Raw genomic sequence first — 18,776 nt, forward strand, 5'->3', positions numbered from 1 at the left:
TCGTGCTTTAACGTCCGAATTGCGATTTTTTGTGAAACATTGCTCAAAACAAGCCGAGGTAGACCATTTGTATAACATAACTTTATTATTACAAGAACTACTTGCTGTACGTATACACGATTCCATTGTTAATGAAAGTGGAAAGTATGAATAATCATTTAATTACAAAAGCTGTATTTCAAACTTAAAAGAATCCATTGTATAGAGAGTTTATGCAAATCTACTGCTACCATAGCTACTATGATACGTATACACAAGTACAACACACGTACAACACAAGTACAACACACGGACAACACGCGTACAACACAAGTACAACACACGTACAACACAAGTACAACACACGCACAACACCAGCACAACACAAGTACAACACAAGTACAACACACGTACAACACACGTACAAAACACGTACAACACAAGTACGACACACGTACAACACAAGTACGACACACGTACAACACAAGTACGACACACGTACAACACAAGTTCAACACACTACAACACAAGTACAACACACGTACAACACAAGTACAACACACGTACAACACACGTACAACACACGTACAACACAAGCACAACACACGTACAACACAAGTACAACACACGTACAACACACGTACAACACAAGTACAACACACGTACAACACAAGTACAGCACACGTACAACACACGTACAACACACTTACAACACAAGTACAACACACGTACAACACAAGTACAACACACTTACAACACAAGTACAACACACTACAACACAAGTACAACACAAGTACAACACAAGTACAACACAAGTACAACACACGCACAACACAAGTACAACACAAGTACAACACACGTACAACACAAGTACAACACAAGCACAACACACGTACAACACAAGTACAACACAAGTACAACACACGGACAACACAAGTACAACACACGGACAACACACTTACAACACAAGTACAACACATGCACAACACAAGTACAACACAAGTACAACACACGTACAACACAAGTACAACACAAGTACAACACAAGTACAACACAAGTACAACACACGTACAACACAAGTACAACACACGTACAACACAAGTACAACACAAGTACAACACACGTACAACACAAGTACAACACACGTACAACACACGTACAACACAAGTACAACACACGTACAACACAAGTACAACACAAGTACAACACACGTACAACACAAGTACAACACACGTACAACACACGTACAACACAAGTACAACACACGTACAACACAAGTACAACACAAGTACAACACAAGTACAACACACGTACAACACAAGTACAACACACGTACAACACAAGTACAACACACGTACAACACACGTACAACACAAGTACAACACACGTACAACACAAGTACAACACAAGTACAACACACGTACAACACAAGTACAACACACGTACAACACAAGTACAACACACGTACAACACAAGTACAACACAAGTACGAAACAAGTACAACACACGTACATCACAAGTACAACACACGTACAACACAAGTACAACACAAGTACGAAACAAGTACAACACACGTACAACACAAGTACAACAGTTGTGTTGCTAGAACTGGTGATTTATCATCAACATACAAGTTGTCTGTATAAAATACCATTGTCACCAGCGTTCTACACACCTCGAAAAACACCATTACGGCAGTGACATGTAAACAACCAACCCGACCGTACCTGATGACCAGTTTGACGTTATGATATTACCATGTGTCAATATAGCCCTTAGGGGCCCAGGTAACCAATGTATGGTCAACTTGATTCTAGTTTATCATTGATGTCATATTTGAGAACTCCTTTTTGTTGTAAGATTTTTTCTTTAAATGGCGATAAAAGAAAAAAACATTTGAGCTCTAGCAGAGACGTATAATGTATTATACGTCTCTAGCTCAAGTAGAAAAAACGCCGAATTGAAAGAGGAAAAAAATCAAACTTTCTGAACATGTTTTGCTTACATCGTCTCGGAAAATTATAAAGAATGCGTGTAGGAGTTGACCTGTGTCCGCTATGACATATATGTGTCCATTGAGCACATTATTATGACCATGGAAGGAGTGGTCAGTTATGGGAGAGGTCAGTTCAGTTATGGTCAAGGCTAATCAGAAAAACATATAAACACATGACTCCATGGCCCAATAATGCAAAAACATACGACTAGAGCTGGACCGTCCTGAATGTTTTGGTAATCTTAAAGACTAGTCATGTTCCTTGTTCGTCCCTACTGACCGTAATGACATCCATAAAACATACTCTGGAAATATGTTACACTGCACAAAAAAACCCATAGAACGCAATGCAAAATAAAGAGGTTTTTCCTTTACGTTGCAGTGGCGGATCCAGAGGGGTTTTTTGGGCTTCAGGAAACCCCCCCACCCTGATAATTTTCTTTAAAAATCATGTATTTTCACCATTTTCCTCAATTTTCCCCCACATGAAACCCCCCCCACCAGGAAATTTGGAAACCCCCCGGATAGGTCTCTGGACCCGCCACTGCGTTGAACCATGGATAACGGCGTACATTACTTATGTTACTTAATGTTTTTATCCCCGCTGTATTGAAGATGTAGCGGAATTAAGGCATTTCTCATGTTTTGCTTTAAACTGGATTAATAATATGTAAAGTAATTAAAACTCATAATTACAATGTAAAACAGGTTATTAATGAAACGTCAAAAACAAACAAGTATCGTCAATGGCCTTATATGTTCCCTGGTAGAGAGAATTCCGTTTCAGTAGCAGTCCCAGGCTCCTATCGTTATAACGTTATCACAGCCGAGAACCTGCCATTTAACCTCCCCACATCATTATGATCCAATCTGTTTACAATTTATTTTCTATTAAAATATCTCGCCGCTCCCCCGATAACATTCCTCGCCGTACACACATACAAGTTTATCTCCAGAGAGGCTAGAAATGTATCTCTACACTCGGTTACCACGCAAATCAACAACTGTGGGTTTTTTTAATGTCTACTGCTTCGAAGTGTTGAAATAACTTCGTTTTTTAAGGGACTCGGGAGCTCTACATTACTTTCAATCTTAAATAGGCATACGTGTAAATTCATTAAGTAGGGTTTTTTTCGGTCACAGATCACGATTTTTACTAGCTATCGCTGATTACACAGCTCTGAAAGTGATTATTATTATTATTTTTTTTGAAATCAGCTTTTCAATTTTATTATCAATTATAAAATCTCGATTTAATATATTGCTTGTCTTTGAACTAGGACTACATACATTACAGTAGTAATGATTGGATGGATTATCATATTTTTAGCACATCTCGTCAACTTTTTGCCTATTTATGACATACAACCAATCGAGAGAATGACAACCTAAAGGGTCACTCGGAACTCCTCGTTCGATTCGGTTTTCGATGGAAGGAACTAAAATCGGGGCGAGGTGTTCCAGTCCATGATATTTCAATGAAATGGCAACTTAGAGTGGCTCTTTAGTCAATGTTGTACTCGGCAAAATCTACGAACAGTCATTGCGCTGCGTTTCATCTTTTAGCTGTAACAATAGACGTCTATGATACAGTCCATGATTTAGTGCGTACCAGTCTGGTATTTCATGCAAAAGATATGCGTTATCAAAACTTGTCTTGACGATCAGCATACACAGATAACAGATGTTAAAATTCCTGTTACAACTACACACCGTAAAACAAACCAGGTGTTAGCTTCTGTAAGACATGAAGAATGATGGAAGAAGCCAAACGGCCACCAGATGTCGCTTGGGTCAAGTATTTTCCGTATCTTCCTTTAAGAAGAGTTCTGCACTGTTCTCAAAGGTTGTGAAACAGTGGTGAATTGGGATTTTGAAAAATAGTTTATAACGGAAATAATTTCGGGAGCCTTCTGCATTTGAAGTTGCCAAGAAAGCATCTCTGCAGGAAATATTGAAACTAGCTGTCATGGCCTCATACCTAAGCTGTTTCTACACGGAAAACTGTTCCCACAGTCTGCCAAATTAGACACAAGTGGTGCTCTACAGCGTAAACATTTCTCGTGAAGTTGTTTACGCGGTTAACATACAACTCGAGAGCCTCATTCTTGAAATCCTGATTAACTTAACGATACGTTGATGAAAATATCTAAATCGTTGAAATATTGCTGATAATTATAAAGCTTATTCGCAATTAGACAAACGACGGTCCAAAGATGAAAACCGTGGTCATACATAATATTAAAACTATTAAACAAGTTCATTTTAAAACTTGTAGGCTCGTTTCGTCAAGCTTAAAAAGTCAATGACAATTCGTACCGACGAGTTGTATATCCTATACGACATTCGCCCTAGTTACATGTAATTCGACCATTGTATATTTAATACGAGCCCGAGGTATGTAAACCACTTTATCTCAAGAGTCTATCTTCATAAACAGATCAAGAGCAAACTTGATTGTACCAAAAATGTGAAACATCTCACGAGAGGGAAAGCTTGTTTTAATGACATACTGTAAAATAAGTAAGAACTTGTAAGTAACCGGGAAGATATTTTGTTTCCGGTAGTATAAATAAATATGTAATTTAATGCCAGGTGGCCTCGGGCGACATCACAGTGTACAGTATATAAACGTTCCTATCTCGCGAGAGTTCGATTACACGTGTCAGGTTCCTTACGCTTAACTGACACTCGGGTGTCGGCTGTCAGATCGAGTTACTGTGACCTACTTAAAATTCTGGGTCAAAAATGTCTTTCCCCGAGCAAAAGAGCGGTTATGTATTTATAGTATGCCGTAGCGGAACTAGATCCGATTGTTGCTATAAGGATGAAATCGACACCTTCGATTGTGTTTTTATGGAAACTGACACCGGTGGTATGGTCTATTGGGCTAGGTACTGATCACGTAGAGATTTAACACAAAGTTGTATCTAGAACAGTTTATTAGACTACTGACACTTTTATTCAATAAAAACTCTTTACATTGCAACGACACTAGAACCAAAATAAAACCTATCCCAGTGTTAAAATGTTCGTTTTCTAGATGTTAACGCGATAATTGTCGGTCACACAGATGACACAACTTATCGTTTATGAAATTAGATAATTTGTTCAACTCTTCTTTCAACTGTTCTTATAGTAAGTTCATTAGAAAAACTTTTACATGAAAAAAACATGTTTCAAAACTGTCATAAAATTCGTAAATGTTTTTTAACCTGTCACAGACTCACAGACTCCCCAATACATAGCAGTTGTTGTGACAATGACTTAGCCGAAAGGAAACGCTTAATATCATTTGCTTTGTTGCTCTAAACATTGCATGCGATCTGTCAACACAACAGCGTGTACATTGTTGTGTTTAGGACAATATTATCAAAATATGACCTAAATTGCTCAATGTACATACCATAGTTACGACCAAGAGTTGTCAGTTAAAACAGAAAAATCTACCTTAGCCCACAGTGGGACGGTTTTAGACGGCGAACTGAAAAACTTCGCACGACCTACGATCAGTCATGTGACTTAAGTCCGTCGAACAAAAGATGGATGCCGGTTACCGGGTGGGTCGACCCGAGATGATGTATCGATCGGGTAAAGACCTCTAGCATAGGGACAAAGGACCGACACTAAATTGCCAGGCCTTACAAGGGCACACGACAAAGAAACTCTGAATGTCGTGGACGTTTGAGATGTATGGGGGCTTTGCTGACATGATAAGAACATTTATTGTTGTGAGGTATTTTCCGAAATATATAAATTAGACTACAAATAGTCAGTTTACGTCTGATCCTTCCCTAGAGTATTGTCATCATTCATTTTCTGAAACAAGAAACAAATCAATCTTCATTGTATTCTTTGTTTCCTCATATTTGAGGAAACAATTAACAGATATTCAACACACATTTTGATCTTATCGACACAAATAATGGGTATAAATTGACCGAAAAGGCCTTTTTTTTAAACCTGACATGATCTTTTGTCTATACATAGGAAAACCTCCATTCTGAAACAAAGTTCCATGTAGTCGATAAAATATTTTCTTTGTAATGTACTATGTTATAAGTTAGAAAGAGAGTTTCTAATTGACTTTATATTTTAATATGAACTTTATTTATTTCACAACAGTTATGAAAACAGTTTTTAAACTTATATTATTCTCTCTTGGTAATCCGGTTGAATGCACGCGCGGGTCTTATCGGCTATATTTTCCTTAAGCTAATATGACGAGAATGATATATGTGAAAGCGAAATTATATTGTCAACATTTGAAGACATACATTTGCGCAATTATATTCCCTATTTAGCTTGTATCATTCCGCATGTTATAGGTTACTAATTATGGTAACTGTATAGTTTGTTTGATTTCCTCTATACCTATGGCACGTCCTTAAATGACCTTAGCTGTTAATAGGACGCTAAACAAAATAAAACCAAACTTTCCTATGGTCCAGATACAGCATAAACACTTAATGACGACGAGGGGATGGTACAGGCACACCCGTTCAGGGATGGACTATCCTAAATAAACACGACTGACGTCTACCCTTAATGATGTACTGTAAATGGATGGTGCTCGCCTGAAGTTGCGGGACGTGTGCCCTTAATGATGCCAAGCGAACACACGGGACGTGTATCCTTATTGGTGTTCAGGGGTGGATGTTCTTGATTATACACCCAAGCACGTGGAACATGTACCCTAGTGATAGGCTATAACAAAGAGGTGACATGTAAATCGATTTGTCATTTGTTATGTCTCATGAATCAGCCTGCTGGTCCAGATCTAAAGGGACAGAGAGGGGCATTACACAACACGGCAGATCTAATGAAACGTACAAAAAATATTAGGAACTAAACAAGCTGAACAAAGTGTGGATAGCATGACAGAGGATGATTCATGGCGTTGTTTATGGTCGCGGTACCGTAGATCCTATAATCGTTGTGTATACCATGGGCTGGAATGGAGGAGTAGTTATCTTTCGGAGCGCGAGCTACTCTGTTTGAGGGTATTGGTAACCTTGATTTTTTTTGTAATGCACAATTTCAATGCACTAGCAATTAATTTTTTAACATTTATCAAAGAATTTTTTCCATCGTTTGGAATTTCCGTTTAATGATCAAGTAAGGCAGATAAAATGCACGACTACTACGAGCAGGATGGGGTGGGGATGAATTGTAGACGAGGTCTTCTCGTTATAATTGTTTATATGTCTAAGTGGGGCATAAAGTAGCGATCACTTTATCTCAATCTTACGCTTATCATCGACGTCGTTAACAGTCCATTACGACTGACACCCCGTGCGCACGTGGGAGTTCACAGGGGCGTGGCCTTTCCAATCTGGACGGCAATATGGTTTTCCGTACCGGGGTATTGCATTGGGAATGCTGACTTTATCAAAATACTGTAGTTTAAGATCTTATATCAGCAGATGCAGAGGATGTTACAGCTAGTACATTGATAGTACCATAGCTGTTGATAGGACGTTAAACAATACTAAACCAAACCAACTAAGAACAGTTATGTTTCCTTCTATTACGGGGGGTGTCACTGTCTTTCACGTGTTTACAAGTCAACAGCAACTAGTACATTAGATTTTATGTCGGAAAACCAGGAAGAACCAGTTTCAGAGACAATATTTGTTTGGTTGTGTCAAATTAACTTCCATACCCTGAAGAACCATACATAAATACAATCTGTACTTACATTAACGCGAGTGAGAAAGACTTAAAACTATATATAGAACAGCCTCCTTCTTAATGTATATCGAACTGTTTTCATGTTTTCTGTATTACAACAATGGGGAACGACCTCTCGCTCATTGAACGGACACGTGACCACTTGCACCAACAATTTGTTTAGAGGAAATAACAACCTCACATTAATTGTAATCCCCGTAAGACGTGATGCCGTGGAATGTAAGTAAAACACGAGAATATGTGTCATACCCTGTCAAAGAAACTTGACCTATACATGTCTTAATTAGTCTCTAATAATTCAGCACTGACCGCAGACCCTAAAGCACTTGACCAATGACCGTTTGACGGGCAGGACCCTCGTCACGTACGATGACACTGGTAACACGTCCGCAGCCGTAAACACTGCAACGCCCACACACCCTCCTACACAACAATCGTATATCAGTCTTATGAATCATTAAAACCATAATTTTGACTCTAACATTAGTACTCACAAGCTAAATCCACTTATATAATTCTGATAACAATAGGAATACTTTCGGTTCGTATTTTACCTCCGCCCTTCCTACGAGGAATATTGTTCTAAGTGCTCCGGCACTTGCTCAAGAAACCTACTTCCGGTATTGAAACCCTCGTATTTATTGCGTATGTCAATGTCCAGAAAAAATGGGGTTTGAGAAAGCTATAGTCATATGTAAAACGACTTATATAAAAGACAACCTGTTAGTATTGACTTCCGTGCAGTTACGTGCAAGGTAACGCTATCAAAAAGAGATGTAATATTTGCTTTATATTGGCAATTACGGTAAATAGATATATTCACAAATGTAATCGAAAAAGTAAATAAATACTGCGTCTGTGTCTTCGTATCTAAGCAAAAGTTAAAATATAAAATAAACCGATATCGGTGCCAACCAATGCAGTTTATTAGACAATGAACATTTAGTTTACGGCACGTGGTACGCAGTAATGAACAGGCGTTCCCATTTAAGTGCAGAAATGTACAAGTGTAATAGTGACGTCACTGATCAAGGTGCAGATAGAGGCTGTGGACTTAAATGTACCGGACCCTGTCGCATAAATCACATTAGCACAGTACGAGGCGGGGGAGGGCGATTTGTCTAACTCTCGTGGATACGTAAACATTCTTACAGTAGGAGGAGGTTCACTGAGAACGTCGCCTTGTCTAACCGCAACACCGACATAAACTGTTACAAAGCAACAGCATGATGTGTCCTTGTGATAAACACACAAGTTTGTCCCACACATAGGGAGAATAATAGTTAGATAGGTTCGACATACATACAAACGGTCACATCCTATCCTACATACTGCGTCCAATATCAAACTATATGAATTAAGTCTTTAAAATGTAAGTTTAACACATAATCTACGGAATAGCCAAACATGTGATTGCCAATGTCAATAACAACTTGTCAAGTACTTGTATGTAATAAAAGTGCACTAACAGTATCCCATATACTTGTATGTAATACTAGTGTACCAACAGTATCTCATATACTTGTATGTAATACTAGTGCACTAACAGGATACCATATACTTGTATGTAATACTAGTCACTAACAGTATCCCATATACTTGTATGTAATACTAGTGCACTAACAGTATCCCATATACTTGTATGTAATACAAGTGCACTAACAGTATATCATATACTTGTATGTAATATTAGTGCACTAACAGTATCCCATATACTTCTGTGTAATACTAGTATACTAACAGTATCCCAAATACTTGTATGTAATACTAGTCACTAACAGTATACCATATACTTGTATGTAATACTAGTGTACTAACAGTATCCCATATACTTGTATGTAATACTAGTATACTATATCAGTATCCCATATACTTGTATGTAATACTAGTCACTAACAGGATACCATATACTAGTATTACATACAAGTATATAGTATACTGTTAGTGGCTAGTATTACATACAAGTATTTAGGATACTGTTAGTATACCAGTATTACATACAAGTATAAGGTATACTGTTAGTGCACTAGCATTACATACAAGTATATGGCATACTGTTAGTACACTAGTATTACATACAATAATATGGGATACTGTTAGTACACTAGTATTACAAACAAGTATATGGTATACTGTTAGTGCACTATATCAGTATCCCATATACTTGTATGTAATACTAGTGCACTAACAGTATACCATATACTCGTATGTAATACTAGTCACTATCAGTATACCATATACTTGTATGTAATACTAGTCACTAACAGTATCCCATATACTTGTATGTAATACTGGTATACTAACAGTATCCCAAATACTTGTATGTAATACTAGTGTACTAACAGTATCCCATATTCTTGTATGTAATACTAGTGTACTAACAGTATCCCATATACTTGTATGTAATACTAGTGCACTAACAGTATCCAATACACTTGTATGTAATACTAGCGCACTAACAGTATCCCATACACTTGTATGTAATACTAGTGCACTAACAGTATACCATATACTTGTATGTAATAGTAGTGCACTAACAGTATCCCATATACTTGTATGTCATACTAGTGTACTAACAGTATACCATATACTTGTTTGTAATACTAGTGTACTAACAATATACCATATACTTGTATGTAATACTAGTCACTAACAGTATCCCATATACTTGTATGTAATACTAGTGCATTAACAGTATACCATATACTTGTATGTAATATTAGTGCACTAACAGTTTACCATATACTTGTATGTAATACTAGTGTACTAACAGTATACCATATACTTGTTTGTAATACTAGTGTACTAACAATATACCATATACTTGTATGTAATACTAGTCACTAACAGTATACCATATACTTGTATGTAATAGTAGTGCACTAACAGTATCCCATATACTTGTATGTAATACTAGTGTACTAACAGTATCCCATATACTTGTATGTAATACTAGTGCACTAACAGTATACCATATACTTGTATGTAATACTAGTGCACTAACAGTATACCATATACTTGTATGTAATACTAGTGCACTAACAGTATCCCATATACTTGTATGTAATACTAGTGTACTAACAGTATCCCATATACTTGTATGTAATACTAGTGCACTAACAGTATACCATATACTTGTATGTAATACTAGTGCACTAACAGTATACCATATACTTGTATGTAATACTAGTGCACTAACAGTATACCATATACTTGTATGTAATACTAGTGCACTAACAGTATACCATATACTTGTATGTAATACTAGTGCACTAACAGTATACCATATACTTGTATGTAATACTAGTGTACTAACAGTATACCATATACTTGTATGTAATACTAGTGCACTAATAGCATATCACATGAATTACATGCAGTATATATTTTGTGTGTTATCACCCATATAACCATGATTCGTTCGAACATAATTTATTGACAAGAAAATACTGTTAAAGGGATTGGACATAAGCTCTGACAACTTACTTGGCTCTCTCTCGAATCTGTTACAGTAAGTACCTCATCATGATTCAAGCACATAAGGACCTAATTACAAGTGGGTACACGGTTACGCAATGTATGAGCACTGTCTTGAAGAAGTGATTGACCGAGTTTTAAAATATTCATGTAATACCATACAGCGTTTTCATTTAGCGACTGCATATCACAATTTAATAGGATAGTACTGCGGTAAGAGAATTTCAACCAGGGATGAGGACGTTTAAATTTAGTTTTGAAGTCGCTGTTTCCCTAATCATATCACTTTTGTTTTTTGATCCTGCATATTTTATACGAATTTAAAACAATGATTGACAGGCCAATGTCCAGAGTTTGCGTTCACTTCAAAACCTTACAGTGTCACCCAAACTTTAACGTGACTCGGTGACGCGATAGAGTGGTATCGTCTGTAAGGAAGGGGTGGTTATCTGGTAAAACGCCCCATAATAGCTGCATATATTGAAATAATATTTTTGGGGGATAACGTGATGACAATTATGTCAGATACATGTAGTAAGTATTGGCATGCACGAAGCAATGCTTGCAGCAAATATTTGTGGACATGTTTTTGCGTAAATTCCATAACTTTTTACAGGGATATCACTGATTTCGTAACACAAACTGCTGATGAGTCTGCATTCCGCCATTTAAACTTCAATCGAAATAACTGCATTCCATGGATAGTTGCCGCCAGGTTATGTCGGGTTTACTGTGATAGAACCCCCTGATATACCATGGTAAATTAGTAGGGATATATATACATGTCGGATAAAACTCCTAACCAGACTAGCCTATTTCTAATCTGTGTTCGATATCGTGAACAAGTCGGGTTCCAATGAAAACTCCATGTTGTAAAAAAATATGTAGATATTAAATAGGACTATAGATTGGTGTGAAATGTGGAAAAAGAACTTGAGCATTGTTAATTTCATGTCAACTGAATTTCTGACACAGATGTAAGTGAAATGTGACGCCTGACATGTGAAATAAGTTGCGCGTGAATTCTCACGTTTTGTAATTTCTGGTTGTGTATTCTCTAGTCAAAGCAGGGTATTTTGATTTCTGGGAGCACGTCTGCATTATTGAAGCATTAAATCTGTCCCTTCTTCGAATTCCGACTTGTCGAGGTTCTAAAGAATAGGTACACAAACCCAACTATATACTGATGGTGCGAGTAAGGCGATGTGAATGAACGTGTATTATACGTATGTCATTCTTTCTCACGCATACACGATTGGCGTTCCTAGCTAATTACCAATTCCAAATGTATGCCAACTAGTCCGTTTGCAAGTCGTGTGCTAAATAATTCTCGTCATTCATCTTTTCCTTGTGCTGCAGTGGTACCGTATCTTACGATACATTCACAAATTGAGAAAACATGCAAATTGGACGGGTTTCTGGGACCGTTGTCTGCGTTAAGGAGTACTAATTAAGGGGTTCGGCATTGCATCTTCTTTCGGGAAAAGGCATTGGTTTCGATTGCAAAAACAATATGGCCGTTTTTATGTAATTGGGGATTTCCACTAGTTCACGATAATCATCATAGTCAGAGACCACGTGACCTATGACTTAGTTAACCGACTTTGATCACGTGATCAATTGTAACGTGATAAAACTTCAAAATATCGATTTTCTCTTCCCAGAAAAGCTGTCCGACTAAGAAAATCAATATGTTATCATTGAAAATTATTTGTTTAAAGCGATAATTCTAATTCATCCAATACGCAATGCTATTGTGACTAATTTTATATATCTATGTACAAGGAGAACACACGGAGTTGCCAAGCCTCCTCATCCCCAACTTTACCTCTACCACAATTCCACTAACATCCTCACCCTACAGGAACGAAACTGATCTTCGACCCTACTTGCACAGCGTATAAGACACTTTATGTTTGGCGATATTTTCCGCGTTCATCTCAACTTCTAAAGCGTTAAGCAATACGCCCTCCACACAGAAAATGTCTCGAACACAAACAGTGTCTCAATTCTTCAGTCCCTGTGGGTCGGATCGATAAATAACTGATCACATATTCATAGTTCTCTGGTTGAAATTACGGAATACTAGCGTGTTGCGGTACATTTGTTTCTGTGCCAAATTTTATGTCTGCATGGAACATAAACTTCCCATTATCGGCGATAGTGCTTTACTAGATAGAAGTCTGGTCTTAATCCTGCCTCATGTTCACAAATAAATATTTCAGAACCACTCAGCCCATAAAGCATCAGGTGTTTTTATCTTTTTACGAGGTACCCTGATTGGTATAGCATACCACAAGATTATCTCATTCTCCTCATTCCGCCGTATTCCGAGATAATCCAAGCGGAAATGCAACTAATGTAGATAACAAAATATATTAATTAGTTTTATGCCGTCCCAAAAGTATCCTTTAGCGTGATAATGGACAAATAACGATCCTAATCATACCACACGTGCATTCCAATAGCAGACATCATACTATAGGCTTAACTTACATAATAGAATGATTCGACTTCGAGGCATACTACTTTGTAATAAGCATACTTTTATTCCGAGTCTCGTTATACTATATTTTTATGTAAAGGTAGATCAGTACCAGGAACATATTTCATAAAAAAAAACAGACACATACACACACTTAAAATTTTGACAGCGATGATTAGTAAGTATGCTATGTTACATACATATACACTGTATTTAAACAGTCAGGCTTGCACAGTGGCCAAAATTGCCTTATAAGGATATATGGTCCATCAGCTATGGTCATCCAGTATGTACTGGTCATCCAAGGTGAGTAATCGTTCAGATATATCTGACTAACAACTCGTAGATACAAGTGTGACTAATTCCAGTATTGATCTATACTACCGTACGCTCTTTGGCACTACTAGTATAGATTACATGTAGAAACACACTATCATGAGTAACTCTATTGCGAAGTAAAGTTTATATATGTGACTTAGAGTAAGCGAGATTTTACAAGGACACATTTTTTCATGTCATATTTCCCAAGAGACTCCGAATACTGATATCTGGGATGGTATCAAGTTTCAGTCAAACTAGACCCCTTGGCCGAGCCCATCTATAAACAGATGTTTCTAGTTCAGTACGTAAAATTTACACTTTCTCTACTCAACCATTGCTTTTTGTATTTATCACAAACATACATTCAAGTGGCAGACATGTTTTGAATTAATTAACCTATTTCACAAATAGTGAACAAATTGTATAACGTCATTTGCTTGGCATGTTGAAATGCGAATGGGAACATTTTAGCGTTTACGCGAGGAAGGGTGTTGGGGAGGGATAGGAGTGATAAGACTGGGGAGGGGGGAAGGCACAATCGGGGAGGGGGTAACGTAGGGGGAGGGGAGTGAAAGGGAGAGGGTTATGTGTTATGGACAAACAAACGCTCTACCATCTGTGAACCTTTAACCACATTTTCCCTTTCATTGCATAACTAAGTTTAGGTAAAAAAAAGTGTTTATATATTTGGTCTCCATGGTGACAGTATGAGACGCTGTGTGGATCGCTAACAAAATCATCAAAACACATGACAGAGTTTTTGGCCTTTTCGTTTTATGGCGACGCGAGGCTCCAAATGGGTTTTTATTAATCGTGTTGCAGCGATGTGATAAACAACGCGTATACAGCTTCTTCTGTAAGACTGTTTATGGGCTCTCTGTGTATTTGGTCAAAGGGTTCGACGCTGACGGTCATTAGAAGGTTTTTGTCAAATGTTAACCACGGTATCAACTTTAGTTTAGTCGCGGGGAAAACATCATTTTTATGGAGGGCTATGAATGACCTTGAATCGTAGACAATTGTTTTTTGTACATAAAACAAACAGATATTGAAAGGAAACATGGCAAAAGTATAATTTGAATTTCTGTTCCGACTGGGCGTCAACCCCCTTGATTCGGTGCGTATTTTGTAGAATTGAAAAGCTACAAACCTCCATCGATAACACCTACATTCGTACATGTCACTGGAATTTTTACGCGTAAAATATGTAAATGTATACAAAAATGAAAACTGAAGTGTCTGCCTTGCATTATTGTTTGTATAAAGTATATTTTCTATAAATATACGACTTAACTGGAGATAGTAATCAACATGTGACAATGACGTTGATATGACCCACTGCGCGGTCATGTGTTCTCAGATTCAGCCATCATGTGATGTTCAATAAAAAAAAACATGTTGTACTTTACTCCCATGCATTTAACTACACAACATTATACTTCTGTTAACAACACTGCTGAAGCGGTGCACATCACACACTACATTTCCCCTAAACAGGGACCTGCGAATTTAGACACGTTATCATGTGTCTCAAACACATAAAACGTTATGTTTTACAAACGTTTCCTGTTGTGTAGAGATTTTTAATAAACGCTTTATGATTTAATATCAACCCTAGACAAAATAATTTCACACTAGCCCGATAGAAACCCATAGGTGGCCTGGGTAGGCTCTGTGTCGGGTGTGAATACATTTTCACATTACACTCTAATACAATAGACCATCACTTAGGGAGAGGGGCCCCTGTTAGTGTTGGTACTATGGGAGAGGGGCCCCTGTTAGTGTTGGTACTATGGGAGAGAGCCCCTGTTAGTGTTGGTACTATGGGAGAGGGGCCCCTGTTAGTGTTGGTACTATGGGAGAGGACCTATGGATACTATGGGAAAGGCACTTGCGTTACTATGGATACGATGGAAGAGGGGCCTGTGAGTCGATGGGTACTATTGGAGAGGGGTTTGTGTTACTATGGTTACTGTGGAAGACAGGGTCTATATCACTATGGGAAATATGAGAGAGGCATGAGCGCGTACGTGACAGCAATTTTACGCATAATATACTATGGGGAAGAAGCTTGTGTTGCTATGAACATTATGACAGATTTGTATGTGTCACTATGGGTACTATATGAGAATGACATGTCTTGGTTCATGTACACGTGGCCGCCAATTTACACTCTCATCTGCGCCAAGCGTTATTTCGTCTGTCGTATCAGTAGCTCAAACAATTCCCAATGACTTATCACGTTACAACAGACTAAAACAAAGTTCCAGGCGCCGTCAATATGTCGGTGATATAAGTGTAAGGAACCACGTTCTGACAGGATATACCGTGAACTGTCGGAATGAAGAGCGGTATATATTATATATACTCTGTATGTAAGGAAATAAACTGCGGTTTTATTGACCCCCTCCTCCGAAACCTTAGGCCGATTTCCCCGACTAACGCCTATCCCTCGCCCCGTTTTCCAAATATCTCATCATCTCTTATACATGCGGTAATTACCGGCTACATAATGTCTTTTGACCGACTTGTGTGTGTCCTTAACGGCTGAGTAGCTACCACGCGTGTGTCTGTGTATGTGTGTGTTATGTACACTAACATGCCTGCAGCCATGTCACTCCGCGGGTAATTGATATCAATGGCTATCTGACAAGGAAAATAACACCACTCAACCGAAACCACGCATCGTCTACCCCCGGGCCATCCTTAAACACAGTAACACCGCTCTCCATCGATCTGATCGCAGATATGGGGTTGTTGGGAGATAAACAGATTTAAACGGAAATCGTTTCCACGATATACTGTTTTTTCGCCAATAAATCACTAATTGTATGTTCGGTTAAGTTGCAAACTTCTCCGGCTAAATTATGAGCATTCATTATTGTGTAATTGTTAATTTCAATGCAGGCACAATGAAACAATAATACGAATTGATTTTTCTTTGTGTGAATGCTGATAAATTATGTCGCTAAGTTGTCTAAAGAAAAACATATTTTAGTTATTTAATACCAAACGCGAAATCTCCCAAACGTGCCTCCCAGCTGGCGGGGGCAAAAAGCAACGTGCATTTCGCTGCAGGGTCCAAATAGCATTGACATGAATATGTCAGTCAGACGAGTCACATAAACATCGCGATGTGTGTAAATTAGAAAAATATTTACCCAGGCATGTAACAGAAAAGATCCTATATGGTATCAAATCTAAATCCCCCTTCGGTGCCCCAGATTATAATGCAGATGACATGCATATTGTGGTACGGCGCCTGAGTCAGAAAATCCAAGACTTAGCCGGCGCATGAGCCGGTCGGCTGCGGTGACTTCATCGCTCCCATTGAATCATACGTACTGCAAAACCTCATTTACTCCGTCACAATGGCAGTCAATAATACATGCTAAATACGTCTAATTCCATTCAAGACGGTCGCTTCCGTGTAATTATCAAAGATTATATATAATAAAGTTATTTTTAAAATAAATTTTACAACAAAATTGGGAGTGTCATTAATTTTAAATGATATCAAAAATTATGTCCTCTTTAATATGTAAATGAGATTACACATGTTAGAATATATTATGCTTTTTCATTTTTCTGAAATTCTTCAATATATCTCTACATTTTCTACATTTTTTAATTTCCGACCAAAAAAATTGAAACGAGTACCGGCGGCCGCCGCGTATAACAGTATAAGCAGCGGATTCCCTGCAGCTTTTCAGTATCCAATCTCGTCTAACAGCCGGTTAAAATCAAACGACAAAAATCCCACTTACCTTTATCCGTAGACTGTCTGTCTTCTGTCATATTTATAAAACAACATTCACAGAATATTTTGTTCAAATTCCATAATTTTCCACCGCTTAGAATGCCTAGAAAAGTAAATTTGATATTCGTACTTACGGGTCGTTTCTGATACAGCAGCCATAGTTGACATAAGAGATCATTCGAATGAGAAAAGCCGGCGTCTGCTTCTGCTGAGAATCGAAAGCGAGGCCAGACCAGCTGAGTCACACCCTGGATAAATTGACATACGTTTTGGCGGAGATGAAGGGAAGTAACTCTGACTGTTCGTCTGGGATGTGGATAAAATATTCAAATGTATTTTTTCTGTTGCACCTGTTTGACAAGACAAGCTAATCGAGAAGAAAATACGACGCATTTATGTGCAATACACGAGAAATTGTTGCATAAACAAAATATAAGTGAAGAACTAGGTTTTTATTTTTAGCTGGCGGAATGCCACATTATGTATAATATTTTGTATACACTGCACTTAAGCTCTGAGGCCACACAATGCAATAGGTAAACACTTTCATTGTTTGTTGTTTATCGTTATTATTACAATGCAGTTGAGTGGATTTTAGAACAAATGCATCACTATGGAAAATCAAATGTCTTTTGTGACCCATAGCAAATTACCTTGATTGGTAGCATACCAAATCGTTAACTGTGTTGTTAAGTATGTAAAACATGATCAGTGAGTTTATTGGAAAAACAAAAACGTTTCATCTTGAACCTGGCATATTTAAACCAGTCAGATATAAAAATAAAAATAAATTAGACCTGTAAACAACATACAACAGCCTTAGACTCTCTTTAGATGAACCAGTCAATCAAAAACCAGATTATAGTCAGATTCCTCACACTAGTATATAAGTGCATTGCAAAGTAACGTTATTAAGAAAACAAAAAAAGGTTTAAGTAGTGTAGTAAGATTGTTTTCATCAGAAATAAAAACAATATACATATCTACAAATAACATATCAATTATAGTTGTAAAATTACTAATATATAGATGTATTTACATGAAATTACAACAAGAAAGATCAT

At 37.6% G+C, this 18,776-nt stretch overlaps 1 protein-coding gene across 1 annotated transcript in view; it reads right to left on the bottom strand.

The window, feature by feature from the left end:
• LOC110458391 (putative uncharacterized oxidoreductase YDR541C) overlaps positions 1-17,948 on the bottom strand; it is a 58,915-nt gene extending 40,967 nt beyond the window's left edge. Inside the window, exon 1 of the mRNA XM_021510067.1 lies at positions 17,847-17,948. Coding sequence (XP_021365742.1) covers positions 17,847-17,880 — 34 coding nt within the window. The 5' untranslated portion in view covers positions 17,881-17,948. The remainder of the gene's footprint in view (positions 1-17,846) is intronic.
• Between the last annotated feature and the right edge of the window lie 828 nt (positions 17,949-18,776).

Source organism: Mizuhopecten yessoensis, unplaced genomic scaffold (assembly GCF_002113885.1).
Source record: "Mizuhopecten yessoensis strain PY_sf001 unplaced genomic scaffold, ASM211388v2 scaffold9561, whole genome shotgun sequence".
NCBI lineage: Eukaryota > Metazoa > Mollusca > Bivalvia > Pectinida > Pectinidae > Mizuhopecten > Mizuhopecten yessoensis.